We start from the raw sequence: 24,577 nt of genomic DNA, 5'->3' as shown, positions 1-24,577 counted from the left end.
GAATATAAAAACAGCGGGCTTTGAAAAAGCTAATGTTTTGATACCGCTATTCGAACGACAAGCTTTATACGATACGAACGCGAACGTCAGGGAAAGCACCTACGTCACGCATAGCGGTTGATTCCTTCGATCGTCGAAAATCCGTTAGCGTAACTGAATCTACTGTGCGGACTCTCTGTTTTAGTTTTCAGTTTATTTATTATTTATCGAAAATATTCCTTTTTATCTTTTAAAACAACAGAACGATAATCCTTTTTCAATGCATTTACATGTTATACCTGATATTATTGTGTAAAATGTGTAAAACATGTAAAATAACGGTCTTCCTCTGCCGCTGAGCGCTATATGGCTATATTACTCAATTACATCAATATTTGACTTTAAATTTGTTTAGGTATAAGAAAAATTGTTAATTATTTCTTATATAATGGCTTTATATCTTTGTTAATAATTTCTAGCAGCAAAATTTTTAAATATTCAGTGGTAAATTATTATTTTGTCATAATTCACCAACTACCAAAACACTCCACTACTCCTGTCACTGTCACCCCCCAAAATGTTTCAATTCCAAGCTATGCCGAGGGGGTGGGGGGGGGGGGGAATAACTATTATATCATTTGTAATGTTCTTGATAATTGAAAACTTATATTTCTAAATGATGGCTACTTTTAAACAGGTCAGATTCTCTGTCAAAAGGGCAACACAATAAGGTAATGTTTGTTTATGCTTCATGATGATTTGATTTGAAGCACAAATCACAAACCCTCGCCCTCGCCTCGGTCGATTGTTCGAAAAGATTTTCGGAGAGAGAAAGTCAAAGGGAATGAGTTTTATGGGTATATTCTCAACAATTTTTTATAGGTGTTTATATATTAATACCAAATATTATACTTATATATAGAAATTATACTTTAGTTTAAAGAAAAAAAATGCAATTATACATGAAGAAATACAAGAACGGCTTGAGACGACTGGACTGTCGAGTTTTTCGTCCAGCAAATTCAGCAGACTCGCACTCACATAGGCTACATATTTTTTTGTTCTTTTCAAACCATCGAGCAGTTGTGTCAGTTAATTAAATTATTTCTTATACAATTCATTATTTTTCTTCAACTCTTGTTACATATGCACATATAAAATTCTATTTTAAAAGATGAAAAGCACTAAAACCAACCATACCTAATTAGAAAGTGGCGTTTTTCATGACAGCACAACTGATGGGATTCATTTAGTTTGAGCAACTTGTTTTTATTGATAATTTTGCTCTGTTGTTTTTACACTTAATTTTATTCATTTTTTTATTCATTTTAGACATCATCTGTACCATACAATTGAGACTGACGACAAGATTTTAACTGTTGTTGAGTAAAATTCGGACCGATGCGACTCTTGAGTCAAGTACTGACGTGTAAATTTTACTTGCTTCTTATCAGCTTGTCAGCTACGGTTTGTTTAATTTATTGGGATTTTGAGTTTTCTTTAACCTCTTTCTTATGGGGATAAAAAGTCTTACTAATTTGCAAATTAAAATGTACAAATTTGTAATTTATTCTGAATTTGATTAAATGAACGGTTGGTACCGTAGAGTTAGAGAATGCGCGTGTAATGCAAACCTATACATGACTTTGTTGGGGAAACGCCCTACTACTATCATCATCATTATGATTGTGATTCTCGGCCGACTTGGGGGGAAGGGGGGAAGCGACAAAAAATTTGACGTTTTTAAATTAAATGCCACGGTTTAAATAGATTATATTTTAAGATCAATAGAATCTAAAGAGTTCTTCAAAACTATTGAATGCTGATTAATTCAACAATCAAATCCGAAAACAAGAAAAAGAACAAGCTCTTTAGTTTTTTGGATGTGTGTGTTTGTGTGCGTGTGTGTGTGTGGCGTGCTCGGGATTGATACCGATGTCTTTGCTCTCTGCAGTCTGTTGTTGTTGTCGTCGTCTATTGTTGTTGATGTTGTAAATATAAGTGAAGTAATCAGTTATACCGGTGTTGATTTTGTTATAATTGACTTTGTTGCTCTTATTGTCTTTGTCAGTTTTGTTGCCGTTGTTTTTGTTTTGTTTTTTGTTGTTTTGTTTCTTGTTTTTTTTGTTTTTTGTTGTTTTTTTTTTTTTGTTTGTTTGTTTTGTAGTTTGTTATTTTTTTATTTTTTTTTTTTTGTGATTATTATTTCTATTTCTAATCACTGTTGCTGCTGATGCTTCTGGTGTTGTTATTTTCGATATTTCCTTTCAAATAAAAATAACGTCACAAATTCAGTATTCCAAACAAAAACAAAATGGCAAGATTTCGTCAAGACGATTAAACCCGATGACAACGTAACTTATGGGGTTGGTTGTTCGTTTCTTTAGTTTGTTATTTTATAGATTTTTAAAATTATTTCTATTTCTATTATTATTCAATATTTTCAAATTCATAATTTTTTTTTTCAAATAAAAGTAACGTTACAAATTAAGTTGGCCTTCAAAAGAAAGAAAAACAACAAAATGACAAGATTTCATCAAAACGTCCACACAATGATAACATCGCACACGATCCATGACCAGCAGGAATACAATTAAACTTTAATTCTTTAATTTAAAAAGCTCAAAATAAAGTGAATAAAATTCGGACCGGCGCGGCTTTAGTGCTTGTGCCAAGGACAACTATACACTATACAGCCAGTATAGTAATCCTTGGCTTGTGCTTATTTTGCTCACGGAGTCTACAGTCGTCTTGTCTGCTTAACTGCTTAGGTCAGTATACTTGGCCGTTAACAACGTTGTCTTTGTCCGCAAAAAGAAATTTGTGATATCGCCTAACGAACATGCGCCATATCTGGTCCTACATGTTACATTTGCTGTTGGCCTTGTAAAACACTTTGAAATGTGGATATTGCTCTATAGATAGTATGCAGATGACGTCACTCAGGCCTTTGTTATTGTCTTTGCCATCCGCGTTTGTGAGTTGTTCTCACTAAACTGTATTAACCAGACTATAAAAGTTCATGGTTACACAGAGTTTGTGTGTTGGTCCGTTATACTTCCGGATGGCAATGTTGTGAACTCCTTGGCCAAGCGCATTCTATCTATATAAAGGAACAGTTTGTTTTGTTTTGTTTTTCTGAGATTCTCGTTATTGTCGTCCTCCCGTAGTAGAAAGGGGAGTCACTTGCTGTTTCTTCCATCCCTACATAATAATATTATTATCTATCTTCCAATTCCAACTTCCTTTCTGCCTCGGTCTTGACATGAGATTACTTATTTGTCCCGGCCCTGGCTGGGAGGGTAACAGTAACAGTCAAGTGTATAGTTATGGTTTTAGAGGTGGTATTTTATTTCGATGTCGCTAAACTGGAGTTTTACTAAAATGTATGTCGCTATTTTTGGGGTTTTCACTAATAATAGCTAAAAAAATTGTTTTAATTAATAAAATAAAAAGTACCAAAGTCAATGTCGCTGTTGTTATCCAGGGGTGTCGTTATCCAATGGTGTCGTTATCCAGGGGTGTCGTTATCCAGAGGTGTCATTTTTCAGGGGTGTCGTTATCCAGAGGTTGCGCATCGTATTCAAATGTTTAGCCAGAATGTGGTCCCAGGTTTGAGAGTTTTTGACAAGATGAGGGTCATTTCAATAGATCGATATACTTTGAGGGAAGAGTTTTCTGGCCAAAATGTTAAATACTTCTTTTATTTTCAGAATACAGCAGAGTTTGCTTGTGGAATCTACATCTATTCCCCACTTTAACAATTCCTCTTTGTCTGTCATCTGCATTTTTTTTTTTTTTTTTTTTTTTTTTTTGCCAAGTTGGGGCCTAAAAATTGCCAACATTTGCTCCAAAAATTCCCAAAATTTGCCAAAAAGACCAAAATTTGCCAAAAACTTTGCCGAGCAGAACTAAGCCTCCCGGTAAAAATTATAACGCTATATGGAAAAATAAATATAAAAGACAATTTATTACACTTAAAGGAGGCTGCATTTAATATTTTCTGCACTGTAACGCGATTTATGCGCCCAAACTTTCAGACAATCACACACACACACAAAATACACACAGACATACTGTAGAAAAGAACACTTAGACTGGCGAACATTCAACTCAGTCACACATAGGGCCTACTCCCTCTCATTCACAGTATCAGTTTTACTAAACTTTCACACCTACAGACTATATTATCAAACGTACACTTTCTCTCAGACTCATCAAAGGCCTAGTTTTCCTTACTACTCAAAAAAAAAAAAAAAGAAGCATTATTGAACTTATTGTAGTAAAGGAAAACTAGTCCTTTGGTGTTGTCTTCTGTGAGTCTACGCCTTCTAGAAGATAAAACAAGATTATATAAAGAAAAACTTCGTTCAGAAGCAGCTGACGAGCATGTTGAGAAGGCACACCGGGACGCCAAGGCAGCGAGAGCTGGAACATGATCGGCCACAGACTTCCAGAAAAGAGCCAAATCAATGATTCCGGAATCGGACTCTCTCACAGCACTGGGCCCCAGTTTCTCAATAAATTTATATCTAGTCAACTCATGCTGAGGAAGATGACAAAAATCAGGAATTGCAATGTATGCAGATACACTGCGAGGCATAAGAATAAGAGTAAGAGGAATGTTCTTTGGACTGAAAATCCTAATACAGTATCCTTCAAAAATTCCTATACTAGCCGGGTTGCCCCTCAATGGAATGTATTGTTGAAGCTTAGCATATTTTGCCTGATAAGGCTTATTAAACATCAGAAAAGTTGTCTGGCTTCTTCCTTCTCTCTGCTGGTGAAGCAATGAGGGAAGAACTCCTCAGCTTCAGCCATATTCACCCCTGAGTCGGTGTACAGAAACCCCAGTTCCTCAAGTGCATTTTGTTTTCGCTGTTCTTTTTTTTTTTTTTTTTCTACAAAAATTTGCCAATTTGGGGAAATTTGCCAAAATTTGCGGAACGCCCTGATATTTGCGGCCGCACACAATGCAGATGACAGCTTTGTCTTATATTACTATTCTGTGTGTGTTTGAACAGTAAACCGTTCTTTTTTTCTTTTTTTTTTTTTTTTTTTCTATCGCATTTTCTTCCCTTTTCACTGGCGCTGAAATAATCTTCCAAATGTGTCGCAATCGCCGTAAATTTTTTAATTAAAAAAAAAAAGTAAAAGTGGACCGTGAAATGTCCTGGCAAAATAGAAAGGGAATACAAGGTTACCGTAGTCCAGGGCCTGTCAAATGGAACCACAAGCTTTTCGGAACAACTCAGTCTTCAGGACTTAGTGATAATTCCTTCCATAGGCATGGATGGAGCAATGGATGTAAAGGCTTTTTTTTCTTACCAAAAGTTGATTTTGAGGTGGTCACCTTTAGAAGTTGGGACTGAGATGATCTTAAAGTTCACTTGGCAACCGTCCTGAAGACGCAGAGCATTATTGATTATTTTTATTGAGCTTTTATATAGCGCAATATCCACTAAGCGTGCTCAAAGCGCTTTACAGGGGGTCCCTGGCCAACAGCGACACATAATATTGTACTTAGGACGAGACATGACGCCTGTTATGCGATATTACAATTTTTTCTTGGACAGAGACAACGCTGTTAACGGCCAGGTACTCATTTTACACCTGAGTACGGTGAGAGAATGTGAGTAAAGAGCCTTCTCAAAGGACTCAACTATGCGCCGAGCGAGGCTCGAACCCAGGACCTTCCGATCCGAAAGCGAGTGTCATACCACTAGACCAAATAGCCGCACATAACCACATAGAGCATCCGTTTGGATATTGAATCATGACGCAGCCTTCCCACGTCGCGGTGACTGGGCAGCTGGGTCGGTCAAGTCTGACAGAAAGCAACTTGCGATGGACTAGCGTCCAATTGATACTGTCTGTTTAACGTCACAAAATCCGGTTCAATAGGCTTTAACTTTATGTCTCATCAAGTGAACGCCGTGTCAAGGCCTAGATTCGGCATCCATCAAGCGAGGTTTCAGTAAAGTGAGGATGATTTGTTGGTAAACTTTAATTTCAGATTATGGCCAACTTCCACTTCCCTATTTTTTATATTAATAAAAAGATGTGCCCCTTAAAAGTCCTGGGTTCGAACCCAGCTACTAGCACTTCCGTTATTTTTTTCCTTAGTCAAGATTATTAATTATTAACCCCCCAATTTAGAGAACAATGGTGATTCCTGTTGACATAAGTTTCTTTGATGGATTATCTCTAGGGGCCTTATCTCAATTACTATTATCAACCAGTGCTGATGGAAAGAGGAGGAAAAATTTAACGATTGCATTCGAGTTTGAGCCCGGTTTTAAAAAACTGAACTGCATTAAACCCCACATTTAGAATTGAGCATTGATTACCTCACGTGAATTTCCTTTTATTTGGACAATAAAGATTATTATTATTATTATTATTTAGAGCAACGGATGTGATGAAGTATCATTGATACTACTGAGTATTGGGGAAATCCTCATTTATTGTGCACTCTCCTCTTTGGGCGCTACCACTAATGGTGTACGTTTACTTTTCTCTGATGGCTTAAGTTCTGGCAATATTTCCCACTGAATGGACCTGTTGTTCTATAGCTTTTCTCCTTTCCATCATTTTATTCAGGCCTGGACTAAACATTACATATTCGTATGTATTTGGAATGAGACTTAGTCATTGACTTTGCCAGGGCTATGTGCGGCTATTTGGTCTTGTGGTACGACTACGACACTCGCTTTCGGATCGGAAGGTCCTGGGCTTCGAGCACCGTTCTCGGGTGTAAAATGAGTACCTGGCCGCCAGCAGCGTTCTCTGTCAGAAAAATTGTAATATCGCCTAACAAGTGTCATGTCTCGTTCTACATGTTACGTGTTGCTGTTGGCCAGGGACCCTTTGAGCAAATTAGTGGATATTGCGCTATATTAAAAAAAAAAAAAGCTCTTGCTCTAACTCTAATGGTTATTGGGACATTTACAAACGGGCAAATCGTGGGAGGTCCGCGGGTTTGCATCACCAGTAGGATCTCCATGTTTTTCATAGGGCAAACGGCTTGATGTATGTGTTCTTGCTATTCAAGAAAAGCGAAAGACAAAGAAAGAAAAAAAAGAAAACGAAAAGAACATATTGGACTAAAAATTGATTACAAAAACGACCATTTTACACCCTCACAATTTTTTAAAATAAAAATAAAAATTCAAAAGGGTGTTTTCAAAATCAAATCACCAATATAATCCAATAATAAGTACGTATATTGTGTTGACTCTACTAAAGGGCAATCTACACGCAGGGGCAAAATGTGGGGGTTTGGTCCGCATGATCACCCCGGGCAAACCATGGAGATTGGTCTGGCAAGGAAAAACTGCGGATGGGACGATCTCGATCATTCCCTGCCTTTCCACGACAAATCACTATCAATGATAGTATCATCACCGCAAACACCACCATCGGGCAACAGTGGAGATTGGTCCGCCGATGGGACAATCATTCCGCATTCCCTGCCTTTCCACGACACATCATCATCGCTGCAATCTTGAGTTACAATTAAAGCACCCAAGTAAGACAAATGGGAATTGGTTCAAATAGGGAATAAATGTGGATTCCAAGAGCATACCATGTTTGTTTTTAGGGGTTTTACGGCGCTTGCAACACATTTAGGTCATATCAGCGCCAATAAAAAGGAAGAAAATGGCTAGTATTATAAGGTCTAGAATTACAATTAAAGTATTAAAGCACCCGAGAAAGTAAGACCAAGGGGAGCTGGGAACAAATAGGTATCAGATGTAGATTCCAAGAGCATATCATCAATGTACTTAGTTTGAGATCACTATATGTCTCATCCGTTTTTGTTTGTTTTTAGGGTTTTACGGCGCTTGCAACACATTAAGGTCATATCAGCGCCAGTAAAAAGGAAGAAAAAGTTCTAGAATTACAATTTAAGCACAAAAGAAAAAATGAGACAAAGGGGAATTGGTTCAAATAGGGATCAGATGTAGATTCCAAGAGCACACCGTCAAAGTACTTAGTTATAGTTTGAGATCACCTAAAAGTCTCATCCAGACACAAGCACAGGTCCAAACTAAGAGGAATACACTCAAATGTTTACAAACCATATAATAAAAATGTAAACTAAATAATACAATGCATAACAGAGAGATGATTTACAAGGAAAAAAAAAATATCTCGCAAAACTATAACTATACATTCGACTGTTTCCCTCCCAGCCAAGATGTCTCATCCGGACATAAGCAAAAGATCCAACAAAGAGGAATACACTCAAATACTTACATTATACATTCAAAATAACAAATACAATAACACATAACAGAGATGATTTACAAGGAAAAAAATATCTCCCAAAACAATAACTATGCATTTGACTGTTTCCCACCCAGCCAGGGGCAGGACAAAACCAAGTAATCTCATTCCAAGACAAAGACAGAAAGCTTGTTGTTTTTTTTTGTTTGTTTGTTGCTTTAGGTCTCTTCCAACACAATTGAGGTTATATGAGAGACCGCTGAAACAAAAAAACAAGCAATCTAACAAAAATAGTACAAATGTCAATCAAAAGCATAACCTAAAGATATCATAAGCTAAATTATAAATAACCAAGAACAAACAGGCAGAGGATTTACAGGAAAAAAAATATCCCCTGTCAAAAATACAATCACAAACCAAAGAAGCAGGATAGGCTAGTAAAGAGAAGAAGAAACGACATCACTATCGGATCGTACACCCATGCGAACATCATAGGTATATGATTCAAGGGTGATGCTCCCATCCAACCACCCGCAAAATAGATAAAAGGGGATAGAAGACACAGTAACTGCCTCCCTCGGGTCCGCTATGGGAGGCCAGGAACCATACCCAGGTTGAGATTACCTAAATGTACACCGACACTGACACAAGCACAGGTCCCCACTAAGGAGAACAAGCTCGAATGTTTGCAAATCATAACAATGTAAAACATACAATGCTTAACAGCGAGATGATTTACAAGACAAAGAATATAGACAATCCCCCAAACTCTTAATATTTAATATATTTGACCATTTCCCTCCCAGCCAGCACCAGAGAGTAATCCAAGACGAAGACAAAAAGCAAAAGTGACCTCCCCACCCACTATGAATAACTAGAATAAAAATTCACTGCTCTCGAGTCCGAATACAAAGAACCGAAAACAAAAGCAGTAGTAGTAGAACAGAAGAGAGCAAAATTTGACCTTCCCAATTCCCAACCCATGTCTGGGGACAAGTCAAGGCCAAGGGTCCAAACCTAGGAGACAAATTAATTGAATAGAATAAACAAAAGTCAGATTTCATCTCCAATGAGCTAAAAATTGCAGCTCTTTTTTATTTAGTTTTTTAAATTCCATTCCTGCCCACAAGGGCAAGGGATTTTACACTGAAAAAAATAAAAGCACTACATAAATAATACAGAAGAAAAAAAAAGTAAAGGAAAAGTAAAGAGAAAGAAAAATAAAATCGAACACTGACACTATAAATGACGACTGATGAGTACACTAAATTCTACCTTAAATCTGTGTTAAATACAAATTCATTCAATTAAAAAAGTTTATCGTATTTTTTCTCAAGCAACTTCACCCTAACAATAACACTAAGACACCTATCATGGAGGAAAGAGAAAAGCAAAATAATGCCATCAGCTGTTGTAAACACAAGAAATGTACATACCAAATAAAGGCCAAAACCGAATGGAGAGGACATGATCCGTCCCCCCCTAAATAGCTTTCTTTAAAACATTTTATTCCACAAATTTCGTAGCTAGGCATATAGTCGCAATTCACTTTCCTCCTTCCTATATCAAGGGTGGTGGCAGACCGGAATACAGGAGGAGGCTTTAATCATTGGACGACAACGATGGAGAGGGATAGTGAGATCATTTATTATATTTATGCTGCATAAAGCTACAACTAGGAAAACAGATCTCAAGTCGGAAGTCAGCTTGTTGGGTGCATAATATTAGTACACAACAAACTGACTGGGTTATCTCAAAATCAGCTAGAGTGAAGAGGAAAGCAAGAACGCATCAAAGGCCACTGAATTACAGCTGTCTTCGAATCTTTTGCCTGGTCGAAAAGGTTTCTTCTGAACACGATGGTACCAAACCAATGTTTTGAAACAAGACTGAAGATTGTTTCAAACAAATCCCAAATTGAAGAAAAAAAACAAAAAAATTTTCCGACTCAAATCAAAATTCAAGTTTTGTATGGCCTTGACTTTGGGGTTAAATTGGCTCCAGATGGAAAACCCTCAACCAAAAAGCACCAAGGCTCAAAACAGAAATATCATTTTATGAAACGGGTAAAACAATCATTTAATCCTAGAAAGAATTGAAGACAGACTTAAAAACAATGGCCTTTAGCACTGGGTTTGACTACCTTCAAATAATTTATGCCCGGTCAGGATTATACATCATTTCTGCAAGTAGCTTGAGAATCAACCTAAAAATGGCTGCAGCACAGATAGACAGAGATATTCCATACTAAAAGAAAATAATGCCCCCAAAAATATGAATTTTCATTTACAAAAAAAAAAAAAATCAAAAATCAAAAACTTGGCAGTTTTCTAGCTTTTAAAATATTTAACAAATAAAAAACCAACATGGTTGTATAAAATGAGATGGCTGTGATCCAAAAAAGATCAGTATAATGAAATAAAACAATGCAGCAGTTACATGGTGATGGGAAAATAATACAAAATATGAATATGAATCTGGTAAAATGATTGTGTAAACCCTGTTCTGATGAATGACGACGATGATGATAAATGATGTGATATTGTTTGTGATAAAAGGTAAAACCCCATAAAACATGACAGTAAATGACTGGAAGGACTGAAAAATTTATAAAATTGATACACGTGCTGCTATCTAAATGTGCTACAAGCCACTTGAAAGAAACAAGATCTAGTATTGGCCATTCCCACGAGCTGCCTGGCTATTCTGAACCTAGCTCTGATAATACAATGATCTGACTCCCCAAAAATTAAAAAAAAAAGATAATAGTATGGATACCTGAACATGATTCTAATTCTCAATGAATGATTGCCTTTGCAAAAAAAATGAAAAGTGACCGAAATGTTTTCCGTCAACCATGATCACAACGGTTCAAGATTAGTTGTACTATTGTGTTCTGTGACAAAAGCCTGTCTTGACGTTATTTACCAAAAAAATGACAACATTATTCAGAGAGGAGATGAAGTTGTTCTAGCTTTCATACATAGCTAGCTGCCCTTTTTTCCTTTCAATGGCATGATGAGGTAGATGCTGGATGTTAACATTTCATTGTTTGATCTTCGCACGACGAGGCTATGTGCCATTTGTACAACTACTGCTTTCTTCTTCCTTCATCAGGGCGACGACAATGATGATGTGATTAAGACGACGACCTGCTTTTCGTTTTTATTTTTCCATCCGTTGTGGCATGAATGCAGGAGGGGGTTAGTGGGGGAGGGGGGAGGATTCAGGCCAAGAGTGGTGCCAAGCCAATCCATTCCATGACTAGAAACAACTAGACGACCTCACACACTAGCATTTTATCCGCCTGCCGCCTTCTGGACCATGCACTATGAACCTGCCTGTAAAAACAATTGGAAAAAATCTCATAATACTAACAATATTGGAAAATTCTGAAAATAAACAAGTGATAAACATGTATAAAGTAAAAGCAATCGTGTTGCAGTAGCATAGCGGCCAACATTTCAAAGAGCTAAATCGGGACACCTTTATGGAGAATACCACCATGACCCAAAACATGTTTGGACTATTACATAATATAATACAGATTTAGAGCATCTTGCGTTCCTTGTTTAAGTTTGCTAGTCAAAAAAGCACAATCCTGGGACACACAGGGTCATTTACATACATAAGTCCAAACTTTTTTTTTTTAAACCCCCCCCCCCCCCCCCCCCCCCCCGTATCCTGATATCAGGACAGTTGGCCACTATGCAATGGATTGTGTAAAAGTGGTAACAATGCAATTTTCTAATGGCAGGTCAGCTGCTCTCATAATTGACTTCATTTAAATTTTGTTCATAAACCATGTCAGAGCCAGCACAGGCAAAATAAAACAAAAAGGAAAAACGTATTTTCCACCTAAAAGTAGAAGTCCAAAGACAAAAAAAATGAATTTGTATACATTTACAGGAGTAGTGAAATACAATTCCAACCCATATCCTTAATAACAAACCTGCCACTGATACAGATATTTCTAGACCAATTTTTGCAAATTTGAAGAAAGTGATACAATAAAAACCAGTTCCATTGGACTCTACTGAACTGAAAAGATGTTATCTTCACTTCTTCCATATTGTTAACATGCTATTGATAAACAGAAAGACACTACGGTCAAACTCATTACAATGAAAAGAATTTAGGATAACCAAACAAAATCTTTTAAAAGCATCTGTAACTCCTACAAAAGGCTGTTCCCCAAAAGGCTCCTGTATACATTCAACACCCCTTGCACACTAACTCCTCTCCTACCCACACTACTACACAATACCTCAATTGCCTGTCTCTCCCCTCCCAACAATCCCGCCGCTGACGCACCAGTCCCCTCTTACTTGACAATGAGACCACAATGAATGACTCGTTAAAAACTGCCAGAAAATATTAAAATTCTAATTTTATCTGAAATCATGTAATGAAAAAAGCAAACTCATTAGGGATGAATCTCATCCACTACACAATTCAGCAAAAGAAGCAGTCTTGTCACAAAGAAAGTTTAATTCTTTCTTCTCCACGGCTGTGAGAAACTTATGCACTGACACTGACACTTAGACTTAGCTATAATCCCATCTTTTAAGAGAGATTCAACTTTCAGTCATTGAGTTATAATCTTAGATAGTATTAACATAACATGCAGATACATGATATTAACTTGTGTGTCCAGTCTTAAATTTATTTTAAGTTATATGTGTAAAATGTAAAGCCAAACGAATTAATATAATTATAGAAATATCCCTCAGACAAAATACACAATTAACACGGTTCTACACATACCTTTTTTTATTATGAGATCAATTAAACCTTACCAGTTTATAAACTATTGTCACACTCACTTGAAAATCTATTTACAATGTAAGAATTCTAAAATAAGTATTATTAACACACAGTCACCACATATCCACTTGTTCGTTGTACCACTGTACTTTTTAAAGACATGTAATATTCCATGTCAAAATTTTTATAATTTATATATGCTGATATTTCTTAATTAATTTCCATAAAAGGATGAATAAAGTATGTCTAATTGTCTTATTATCTTATATCATCACACTCCATGACACTGGGATGAATAATAGCAGAAGACTAAAAATGCCTCTTGAAAATCCTGATAATGTTATACGGTATGCCATAATTTTAAACATAATTTACCGTGCAGCAATCCTACAGCATTCAAACCAGTTTTACCTCATTCAAATAAGGATTCCCAATAGACATATACACAAACATATTAGATTGTCATGTGGTAACAAAACTTGCTATTTTAAAAAAGGGGATCAACAGAAATCAACACGAGAATTGTAATATGCTGATTAAATTAATATAAGTACATACCTGTCTACTTGAACATTTCAAAATCAGTAGCCAACACAAAAGTCATCAGTAATAAATGGTACAATTTTAGTAATTCTCCACCAATTAACAACAACAACAAAATTTTTTTTTTTAATATTGCGCATCTACAACCTTCTATACTTATAAATGATGTTGACCTCCACCATTACGGCAATCGACTAAGCTACCATGGGAGTGAACTGAGCAGTAGCCTTTATAACTTTAAGGGAACAACTGTTTTTATTTCTTGGATAACTGCGGGTACTTAAAAGAAAAAAAAATTGTTTTTTCTTCTTCTCTCTAACACTACGACCAAATTTCTGTGAAATAAAAATCCGTAATATTTCTTCCGTTTCCGTATGTCAGAAATCATTACCCAATTTCCGTAACAATTACGGACGATCCGTAAAAGTAGGCAGGTATGTAAGAGGCAGGTTTGGTTCTCTATGAAACTGACAAGCAGGACATCTCATGAACTAAGAAAAGTAACAACTGTGCAGCCTTAGGAAGAAAATAGACATACCTGAGAAAAATGATGGACTGTCCTGCCAGACCATCACCTCCTGTTGTAGTGTTGACCGTGATTATGTCCAAAGTTGTTGTTGTATCCCCCTGTCAAATAGGAAAAGACAAAACACCACACACTGGTAAAACTATATTGCACATTAAATAGTAAAAACATTTTAACAAGAAAGAAAGACAGAGAGAGATAGAGAGATAGAGAGAAAGAGAGATAGAGAGAGAGAGAGAGAGAGAGAGAGAGAGAGAGAGAGAGAGAGAGAGAGAGAGAGAGAGAGAGAGAGAGAGAGAGGTAAGGATAGTCAAACTGATAACACATTACCAGGGAAAGCTGTGTGATCGAACTATTAAAATCATAAATAAAACACAAGCTTAGCATAAATGGCGTAAAAGAAATAGAATATTATCATTATCATAGCCATGAAGAACATCATATATAAAAAAAAAAAAAAAGGGGGGGGGGGGGGGGGGAAGAAGAGAAGTGAATTGGCATCAATTGCACTCACCCCTTTGGTTTCCTCCCTGGTGGTTGAAGAAGTGGTCGTTGTAGGAAGGTCCACCTTGTCCTGGCCAATTAAAGTTGTTGCCCATACCGCCTGGTCCATTGGGATGGTAGCCCATACCTGAGTTATGAAACATGAAGTCTTTGTGAAGAATGAAAAAAGAAATAAGAAAAGAATGCTGAAAAAGGCTAGCAAAAGCATGGGGATGACTTACAATTAAAAATAAAACATAGTTGACCAGTTGACCTTATATCAATAATTACCAAGCACCATTTTCACTTGATTGAGCTCGAAATGTAATCTATATGAAATTTTTATAATTTTATGTTCTTGATCTCTTCAAACTATCACCCTGTCTGATCTACACCATGTCATACATTTAAAAAACAAAGGATGTTGCACAAATCACTTTAAAAAAATTTTTTTTTTAATCAACACACATACACAGAAATTTCAACCTTACAACTTATGATCACAATAATTTCAAAAATGTAATCCATACCTTGATGGTAAAAGTCACGGTAGCCACCAGAGTAATCACCACGACCTGTAAGAAGGGAAGAAAATAAATAAAAACTTATTAAAAATAGTGGGATACCTGTTGAAGGAGAAAATTATGAATAAACACAAAAACCACACACATTAAAAGTCCACATTTAAATGCTTCATGATGAATATTTAAAATATATATACAAAAAATCAATAAGTTGAAAAACCAAAACTATTATGTGTTCAGCAAGATAGATTTCATTCCATAGATTTAAAGACAAGGCCCACCAATCTAACAACTATTGACATCAGTCTCTAATTTTTCTACAAATGACTGCACCTCGTAAAACTTCAATAACTTAACATAAGCCTCTAAATGAGCTCTACCAAAATTGACTGAAATATTTCGCCTAGTTATTTACTATAAAGCAATTGTGGTAACAACAATGTTACTTTTTTCTCTAAAATGTACTTTCCGGTGTTCACATAAAATTTTAATTAGCTATTACAGAGTGGCCAATGTTTGCTTCAATAAAACGGTGAAAAGTATCGCTCAGTCACTTGGTTAAGATTACAGAGTGTCCAGCAAAAATTCAAAGTAAAATTTACAACCTAGGAAATAAAAATATTTAGATAGTTAATTAAAAACAAATCACCAATAACTTTAATATAGCTAATTCACATGAAATTGTGGTTGTGACGGTCTTGTTTATGAGGGGAGGGGTGGGGGGGTGGGGGGGAATATAATTAAAAATATTTTTTCTTTTCTTTCAGATTTGAAAAAGACAGAGGGAACACAGTGATATGTTCAGACAACAAAAATAAAATAGAACATTGTTTAGCCATAGCCACTAAAGTTCCATCGATAACATAAGAGACTCTTGGCTATGTGTAGCACTATGAAACATTCCCGATTATAGATTTAAAACACCATAAAGCATCCAGTCATCTGACTACTTTCAATGTCTTATGTTTTTCCCTTCTTTCTGTCCCTCCTTTTTGGATAAAATCTCACAAATAAACGCATAACTTTGATTTGCAAGCTTGAAAAGACCACAAATCTTTTTTTGACCCATCAAATAAACATTTGATTCATGACCTTCAAATATCCAATAATTTATGAAAACGTTTAAAATGCTTACTTTCCACTATGACAACAGTCTGCTTTGAAATCAAAATTGAGAATAATGACTAATCCTGTAGAATAAAGAGACAATTGATGAATACTCACCTCCACGTGATTGTTGGACAGGGCCTCCTGGTCCCATGTTCATCATCATATTTTTATAACGGTTCATTTCGTCCTTGCCGTATGCCTTTTTGATCTCTACTTTTCTTGTATTAACGGAAATCCTGCGATACACTGAAGACAGAAATGGAAATGGTTTAATCATGTGCAGCTATGTTGTCTAAAGGTATGAATCTCGCGCGGCGCATAGTCAAGTCTTCGAAAAAGGCTCTTCACTCACATTCTCTCAAGCTTACTCAGGAGTAAAATTAGTACCCAGCCATTAACAACATTATGCTGTCCGGAACAGAAAATTTTTTTAAAAATTAATTATCGCCTAACAGGCGTCATGTATCGTTCTACATTGTCAAACGGTTTGTTGGCCTGGGACCCATGGGTCAAAGTTGGCAACAGTCACTTCACCTGAAAGTGTTGAATGCCATAGACAAAAAACCTGAAACAATCCAGTGACCCACCAAGCTGGTAATCAAACAAAATTATGTGACACCTACAAAATCACTAAATATAAAAGTGACTGTAACAGTTGATTTAGCAGTGTGTTATTGCCATAGATTCTATAAAATGAAAACTGAATCCAAATAATATATGATTCAAACTCACCAATACTATAAAATGTACTAGAAATAATACTGTATGTAAATATCAAAGATAGTTTGAAAATATAAATAACCTTGCTATAAATCACAAAAACGTACACTTACAACAACAACAAAAAAAGATGCTTCATATGTAATTTCAGCAGCAGTAGTAGTAATTTCAGTGATGATAATAGCAATTTGTCAAAAAGGAGGAAAATTTCTAGGTCTCTCGATCAAACACAAGCAAAATGTAAAATTAACAAGAACATAGTTTTGTACTTTATGTAATATATTACTACTAGTGTAAATCCATTCTTATCATTAGACATAAATTTACTTTTATGGAAACGTTTAATGAATTGTCCTGTCCACATAACATTTTAAAGGCCTACAATATTGTTCAAATAAAAGGCCAGAAAGTATTGTTTTGATTTAATACTTCATATAGCAGGCTACAATATCTCTGTTATCGAAACTTATTGGTCATGCAGCTTATAAATACAACCCAAGAATCTCTCAAAATTTCAAACCATAGTCCAAAGGTGAAAAAAATAAAAAAAGAGTAAACTAAGTCAATCACCATTACTTTATTGTAATAAATTATCTATGTACAACGAGAGAGAGAGAGAGAGAGAGAGAGAGAGAGAGAGAGAGAGAGAGAGAGAGAGAGAGAGAGAGAGAGATTAAAAAGGCAACAGGTACCTACAACAAAGAAAATCTAGACCATTTGTCCCTCCCCTTTAACCATCAACTAATCAAAGAACACCACTGTGTCAACTGTGACATCTGGCGCCATTCTGTCTGGCCCGACGTAATACAAATGGGACCGTCACCAAATTTCAGGAGAATGAGCACAGGTGTCAAAATATGACATATGACATAATGGTGATTTTGTGGTTTTGAGGAAAATGTTTCACACTGTAAATTTCTGAGAAATTCCCAAAATCCAGCAGAAGATTATCACCACTGAGCAATAGTAGTAGTAATGGTGGCATATGCAGGTGAACTATCAACTCTCTCGACTGGCAAGACCTGCCTAGAAATTCTCATTCGCCGGTATTTCCGGCATACACCTGCAAACCCATGCTGGGACCCCATGTAAAGCGCTTTGAGACTACAAGTGGATATACCGCTATATATATTCTTTATTTAACTCTCAAAAGGATGGAACCCTGCCTGCTATAAAAAAAAAATGCCTACCTTACCCCTATTGACAAATTAATTTCAAGAATATTCTTGACCTCAACCATTAAATTTAAAAGCCAAACCATGGAAAAATAATAAAAAGAAATGCACTCGAATAAAATTGATGGAAAAACAAGAAAACAAAAATATTACTCTAATAACAAATAGATGAATAAAATCCAACTTACAAACACATTTGTCTACTGGGTCATAGTCATCAAATGTAACAAAGCAAAAGCCCTTAATTTTGCCAGTGTTTTTGTCTGGAATCAATTCAATCTCTTTGATGTTGCCGTACTCTGAAAACACTGAACGAATCATCTCCTCTGTGGTATCTTCTTTTAATCCTCCCACAAACATTTTGTTGACTGTTACTTGGTTGTTGGCATTGGGGTCCTGTTATCAAAAATGAGCACCACATCATTCCAAATAATAATAATAAAACTAAAATAAAAAGAGATAATTATAGGCCCAAAATAAATAAATTGAACCAATTAAATATGTAAGAGGCAAGAGTGCTCATCTTAAATTTTTCAGATCTGCAAAAACATTGTTGCCCTCGGGAGTATCTGAACACTGGACTACAGCAAAAAAAAAAAAAAATAGAAAAAATTGTTTTTAAACTATATTATGCACTTACATTGTTTAAGGATAAGGATAAGTCGGTGTAATCTTAACATAATACTTGTATCCAGGTGTTTGATGGAGTTTCTTTTACTAATCGACCAACCGTCCGAAGGGTTGAGCTATTGCCCCCGTTTTCCCAGTGATTGGAAAATATAGGTTTAATAACTTAATACTGCAAATATGAGGAAAATTGGCAACCCCTGCATAATAATAAAATCTGTATCAGACCGGATTCAGTCATCAAAATGTGTAGCAAAAGTTGTAACTTGATATCTAAAAATAATAAGATGAATAGTTATCTATTCATTGCTGTTTTACCCAATTGATACTTACATCTCTAGGCATTGCTCTCTTTGTTTCTACATCACGTGAATCTACCCTGTGTTTTCTATCTCTCTGTACTTCATCTACACTGTCTTTATCTTTGAATGTGATGAAACCAAATCCTCGGGATCTGTCAATAGAGCAGACAACATCAATAAGAACTGGAGTTGATTAGTAGAATTTAGAATAAAAGCTTTAAAACGTTTGCCGCAAAACAAAGGCCAATTGCTAAAATTCAAATCTGTATCTCACTGCATATCACTTTACTGACTAATCCAATTTGAGCGGACCGCAGCCACCATCTACCATGTATCAAATTTTAATATTCCTACTAAAAATTAAATACAAATATAAAATGTTATAGGAAGCTCGACTTTCCACTATATTACTAGAGTTATGATCACTTTTTGATAACGTTCAATGAATACTTGGAGCATGGAAGAATTCAACATTTTGAAATAATTAAAGATCTTGTCATGGTTTATAGGAAGAAGTTAAGTTAGGTCTTGGACGTAAGGAGGGGAAATTTCATGGATTTATATGCATAACAAAGAATCTCAAAATCAATTTGAAACTTTACTGGCAGCCAGTGGAGGGATTTTAAAATTGGTGTTATACGTTTGTTCCATCATTTACTTCAATTAACCAATCCTACCAAGTTCTTAATAGGTCTAGCCCAAAGCTTCCTTTTAAAACAAATAAAATACAATTAAAATGTAGATTCGGCAAAAAAGTTTAAATTGAACAACAAAATGTTGGCAGCAGCAGCATCAACCACATGAAAGAAGCCTTAAAAAATATATACACATAGCATCTCAGTATTTCCTAAAATTAGAGAGATAATTATCAGTACTTATTTTGGAAGAGAAAAAGGTAAAACATACCGTTTTGAGACAGGGTCACGCATAACGACGCAGTCGACTATTTCTCCCCACTTAGAAAAGTAATCCTTCAAACTGTTCTCATCTGATTCAAAGCTCAATCCTCCGATAAAAAGTTTACGGAACTGTTCTCCATTTGGGTCTGGTTCCTCATAGCGATTGGGCCCCTGTCTGAAATTCATGGGCGACATCCCAAAACCTCTTTGTTGATGATACTAGACAAGAAAAAAAAGATTTCATTTTAGTAGGTCCAAACAAAAACAGTAATTCCTCATATCTGTATAGTACTAAATATAAAATTAAATCAATGTGGATTTTCAAACTTATTTCCAGGTCCATTGATCAACACAAATTCTGTCTTGACTGCCAAACAAATATTATTATTGTTATTATCACAAGATTTCTCATACGTAATTGTGTGCCTAACGTCTTTACAAAATGTTCTCCATTTTCAATTTCATTTTTGAATGACGGGTGAATACATCTCATTTTCTTCTGGAGGAATGACCGTCATTTGATTTTTCTTTGAATTAAGTGTCATAAACTAAAACTACATTATACAACCTAGCAAAAATTAAATGACCAACCACATGTGACCTCACAAACCATGGAAAATAATTTATCAAAATCGGAAAACAAATTTTAAAGTTATTGGTTTTTAAAGTTTCAAATAAGATTTGTGAAGAAAAAAAAAAGAATTTATTTACAGAGACAGCATTTTGCGGTGAAACTAGCATGCTCAATTTGTGATATTATAATCTTATACCTGCATTTGAGTCCCGACCAAATTGAACTCTTTATTTTAAAGGCTGCTGATTTTAATGGATACAAGTCTCTCGCCAATAACTTAAATTCAAGAGAAAGAGATAATTTGTGAAGAAAAATTCACCTGCTGAACAGGAGTAGTTTGGGATACCTATTTCAATCAGTGCGAATTCGGGTTCCCTTTAATCAAAGGGTATACAGAGACGCCAACTTTCAATTTGGTTCAAGGAATACCACTCGGGGGAATTTCCACACACAAGAAAAGGAAATTGGGACGGCATTTGGCATTGCATTTACACATTTTATAATTCTAAACAGGAAACTTAACTAGAACTATATTATATGTAAACATAATGCCAAATACAATCCCAAAGTTTCCTTATTTCAAATGAATAGTAAAGCTCCAAAACCTAATGGTAGTGATTGTAGTACAGGTGATAGTGAGGATGATGTGGTGTTGGTGGTTGTAGTAGTCATGGTAGTGATGATGAAGTTGTAGTAGCAGTGGTAGTGATGATGTGCTGGCCGTGGTTATTATAGTAGTAATAATAGTTGTAGTAGCGGTGGTCGTTACGGTGATTGTAGTAATAGTGTTTGTAGTGGTAGTGATGACAATGTGATGGTGGTGGTTGTAGTACTAGAGGTAGTGATGATAATGTGGTGGTGCCTGGGGTGGGGGGGATCCTTGGAACAATTTGACCTCAACGAAATTTGACGGAAGTTGCCCGTAACCCGGAATATTTTGCCCAAGACAGGATTTTAGTTCCACGGCAATGAAACTGGGTATAATTTAACTATGGATAATTTATAAAACAGAAAACCAAAATTATCATTACCGCAAGCAATTTAAGAAGTTAACTTCGTTGAGATCAAACAAACTTTACTTTTTTTTTTTACCAAAGTACCCAGTCTCAAATGAATTTGTCTCAATCTAGAAATTAGACCTGTAAATGAGCTCTATAAAAATTGACTGAGACTGAAATTGAACCTCACTGAAACTCTTTGTATCAGAAAAATCCAAAGAATCAAGATGAATAGTCGACAGCAAGCTCACTTGAGCAAAACAATGGCAGAAAACTAATTTACGTGGGAATTAGGCTACTTACAATTGTTTCTTATAATTAGGTACCCAATTAGTGAAGAAACGGTCAACCAGTTTGTTTACAACATGAGACAATTGATATGTGCTTTTAGCAATCATATAACTTTCGATTTGAAGGTGTCTTCATAACGCACTTCCGGCTTTCGCATTAAACTTTTCCATACTTTTAGGTTCCACCAAGTAAATGTCGTCAATTTTGGCTTAAACGAAACAGTGAAATTTATCACTCGGCGGCTACCATTGGGATCAGGACAGGTTTGGAAAGTGAAAAGATAATTTCACGAAGGCTGTGTGAAAATACACTGGGGGGGTGTTTAGACACGGCAATTCTAAGAAGCGTCGCTTAGCCTTGGCAATATATCCATCGTAAATATAAACGGCCCTTGAGCTATTCATAGCGCTGTGGAACATTCCTTATTACTTCAGTCATTCGACTACGATTCATGAATTCTTTTTTTTTAAATGTTTGAATTTGACGAATTGACTGATTTCAGTTACTTGACTGAGAATCTAAAGGTCTAAGAAATACAGGTGTTGGGTATCAGTTTAAAGCAGACATGTAAATGCTAGATAAAAAGTCTTAAAATATTCAAATTCAAATAAGCTATCTTCTGGTTACATTATATGATGCAAAAGCAGATGCCTGGATCTGAAAGTTTTTGCATATAATCAGAGAGAAAGTCACCAGTGCCGTCTGTGTCCTCAAGCCAAGACCATTTAAATTTAAATGTTTTATACATCATAGATCAGCAGAACGATGACAAAATCATCTAGCATTTAGAAATTGAGGCAAACAAGATCCAAAAATCAATGGCTAATTTCAAACCCCAAAATGTTAAAGTTTTTTTATGGGACTGAGGAAGGTGTTTCGATTCTCGTCTTCAATAAAAAAAGATTTCAATATTTTGTTGATCAAAACCAATGCATTTTTCAGTGGAACCACAGAATTGGTGGTGTTTGGCCAGGTGAACTTTTCATTTTCATGACCATTTTTTAATTCGAAATTGGCAGTGAGGAACTGGTGGTACGATTGCTAAGGGTTCGGGTGAGTTTGATTATCAATATCAAACATTCCGCATGCATATTTACTAACTTTACTGATGCATTTTTCATTTATTTTAAAATTGTTTAAAACACCAGGTCCAGGATAATACCAGACCTGCCAACCCTTCTCATACTAATACTGCCAAAAGTGGAATGAGAATGTCTGAAAATAGGAATTTGAGACCAAAAAAATAGGAATTCTTTAACTATGAATATGAACAATAATAATGGATATTCAAATTCTGTATCGAAATGACCACCAACTTTGCCACCAAACACATGAAGACAGTATTCCGGCATAGCTACATATCACTATCACCACATGTAATGTAGCTCTATTAGTATTAGTGATACTATTAGTATTAGAGCGGCAATGGAATGGGAAAGGTAAAGGCAAAGAAGGGGGGAAAGGACTGCAATTAAATTTCCTAATTAAAATGTAAAATTAATTCCCTTTTGGTTGGCTTTTGGCAATCTATTTTTTTTTTTTCAATCGTTCTGTTTGAGACAGTAAAGAAAAAAACAAAGACAACCATGACCACAACACTCGTGCATTCTTTCTTTCATAAACTCAAATCACAATCATCCTAATTTCTTTCTACCATTTCTTCTTTCTTGACCCAGTCACAGTGCCGGTGGTGACCGACAAAAGAAGAAAGGCAGAAAGGCACATGAATCGAATCAGATAATGAAATTTAAGAATCAATTAGAATTTGAATAATATGATTTCATTTGCACCGAAGTTATTGCAAACAACAAATATATAAAGGAGAAAATTATAGATGCAGTCAACCTTTAAATGTTCATGCATTATTTTAAAAAAAGATCACTGCGTCTTCGTTTGTGATCTGCTCTTTTTACGAACAAAATGGCGCTGACCTTAGGAAAACCACGCGTTCTTAGACCTTCAAAAAGAAAAATTAAATGCATAACTAAGGGAGCTCAAATTAAAAACAATTTATCACAATAAATTAAAATAAGTACTAATAATGCATTTTAAAATGTAAACAAATCAATACTTACGCCTGGCATTATGATTTTTGAAAAAAAAAAAGAAACTTAGACCAAAAGATTGTCCTACAGAAATGACGCTCGTCTAAGAAAGGATTCGAAATGGTGCGCGTATTCTGAAAATGGAAAATTTTTTTGGTCTTTTTCGGAATTGCGTGCTTTCCTGTTCCTTTCGTTTTGTCCAAAGGCCGTTGCTAGTTTCGTTTTCTATTGCTTTTCCACGCGATAAATATTGCGCGTATTTATTTAAAGTTAAATTGTTTAAAGATAATTTTAGAATGAAAAATAATTAAACCTTTCATTTCCAAAGTCACCACACTCATTTTAATGTTATTAAATGTTATGAACTTTACACTAAGAATCATCATGACGTTACACGAATATCAAATCAGGAAAGAGCGAGAGAAGAGGAAAAAGCTTGAACTTTTATAAAGTGCAATATCCACTAAACGTGCTCAAAGCGCTTTACAAGGAGTCCCTAGCCAACAGTAACACATAACAAGTAGGACAATCATGACACCTGTTAAGCGATATTACATTATTTTTTTCGGACAGCGACAACGCTGCCAACGGCCGGATACTCATTGTACACCCGAGTACGGTGAGAGAATGTGAGTAAACTATGCGCCGCTCATAGAGGGACTCGAACCCAGAACCTTCCGATCCGAAGGCGAGTGTCATACCACAGGACCACACAGAAAAAAAAAGTTATGATGTTAAACAAAATATCGAAATCGACCCTGCATTTTAACACGGCTACAATT

At 35.6% G+C, this 24,577-nt stretch overlaps 1 protein-coding gene across 2 annotated transcripts; it reads right to left on the bottom strand.

The window, feature by feature from the left end:
* Positions 1–9,269: 9,269 nt before the first annotated feature.
* LOC144958363 (heterogeneous nuclear ribonucleoprotein A2 homolog 1-like) lies at positions 9,270–23,983 on the bottom strand. 2 transcript variants are annotated; one of them, XM_078890321.1, is made up of 9 exons: positions 23,826–23,983; positions 19,895–20,106; positions 19,020–19,140; positions 18,248–18,455; positions 16,279–16,410; positions 15,061–15,105; positions 14,562–14,678; positions 14,060–14,148; positions 9,270–11,552 (listed from the first exon to the last, which is right to left on the bottom strand). In XM_078890321.1, exons 1-8 carry the CDS (start codon positions 23,832–23,834, stop codon positions 14,093–14,095), a joined length of 900 nt encoding a protein of 299 aa, XP_078746447.1. In that variant the 5' UTR covers positions 23,835–23,983; the 3' UTR covers positions 9,270–11,552; positions 14,060–14,092. The 2 variants fall into 2 exon arrangements, with proteins under 2 accessions (XP_078746447.1, XP_078746446.1); XM_078890320.1 differs by having other exon boundaries at positions 14,562–14,699; positions 23,826–23,950.
* Between the last annotated feature and the right edge of the window lie 594 nt (positions 23,984–24,577).

This window comes from Berghia stephanieae, chromosome 12 (genome assembly GCF_034508935.2).
Source record: "Berghia stephanieae isolate SIO BIC M18660-M18661 chromosome 12, UCSD_Bste_1.3, whole genome shotgun sequence".
NCBI classification, from domain to species: Eukaryota; Metazoa; Mollusca; class Gastropoda; order Nudibranchia; family Aeolidiidae; genus Berghia; species Berghia stephanieae.
The sequence above is the reverse complement of the archived record's forward strand: the minus strand, read 5'-3'. Positions and strand labels throughout refer to the sequence as shown.

Coding starts and splice junctions, on each gene's coding strand:
- LOC144958363 (XM_078890320.1), bottom strand. Junction 19,141..19,894: donor CGTGACCCTGTCTCAAAACG/GTATGTTTTACC, acceptor CTCTATTGACAG/ATCCCGAGGATTTGGTTTCA. Junction 18,456..19,019: donor AGAGAGCAATGCCTAGAGAT/GTAAGTATCAAT, acceptor TTTTGATAACAG/GACCCCAATGCCAACAACCA.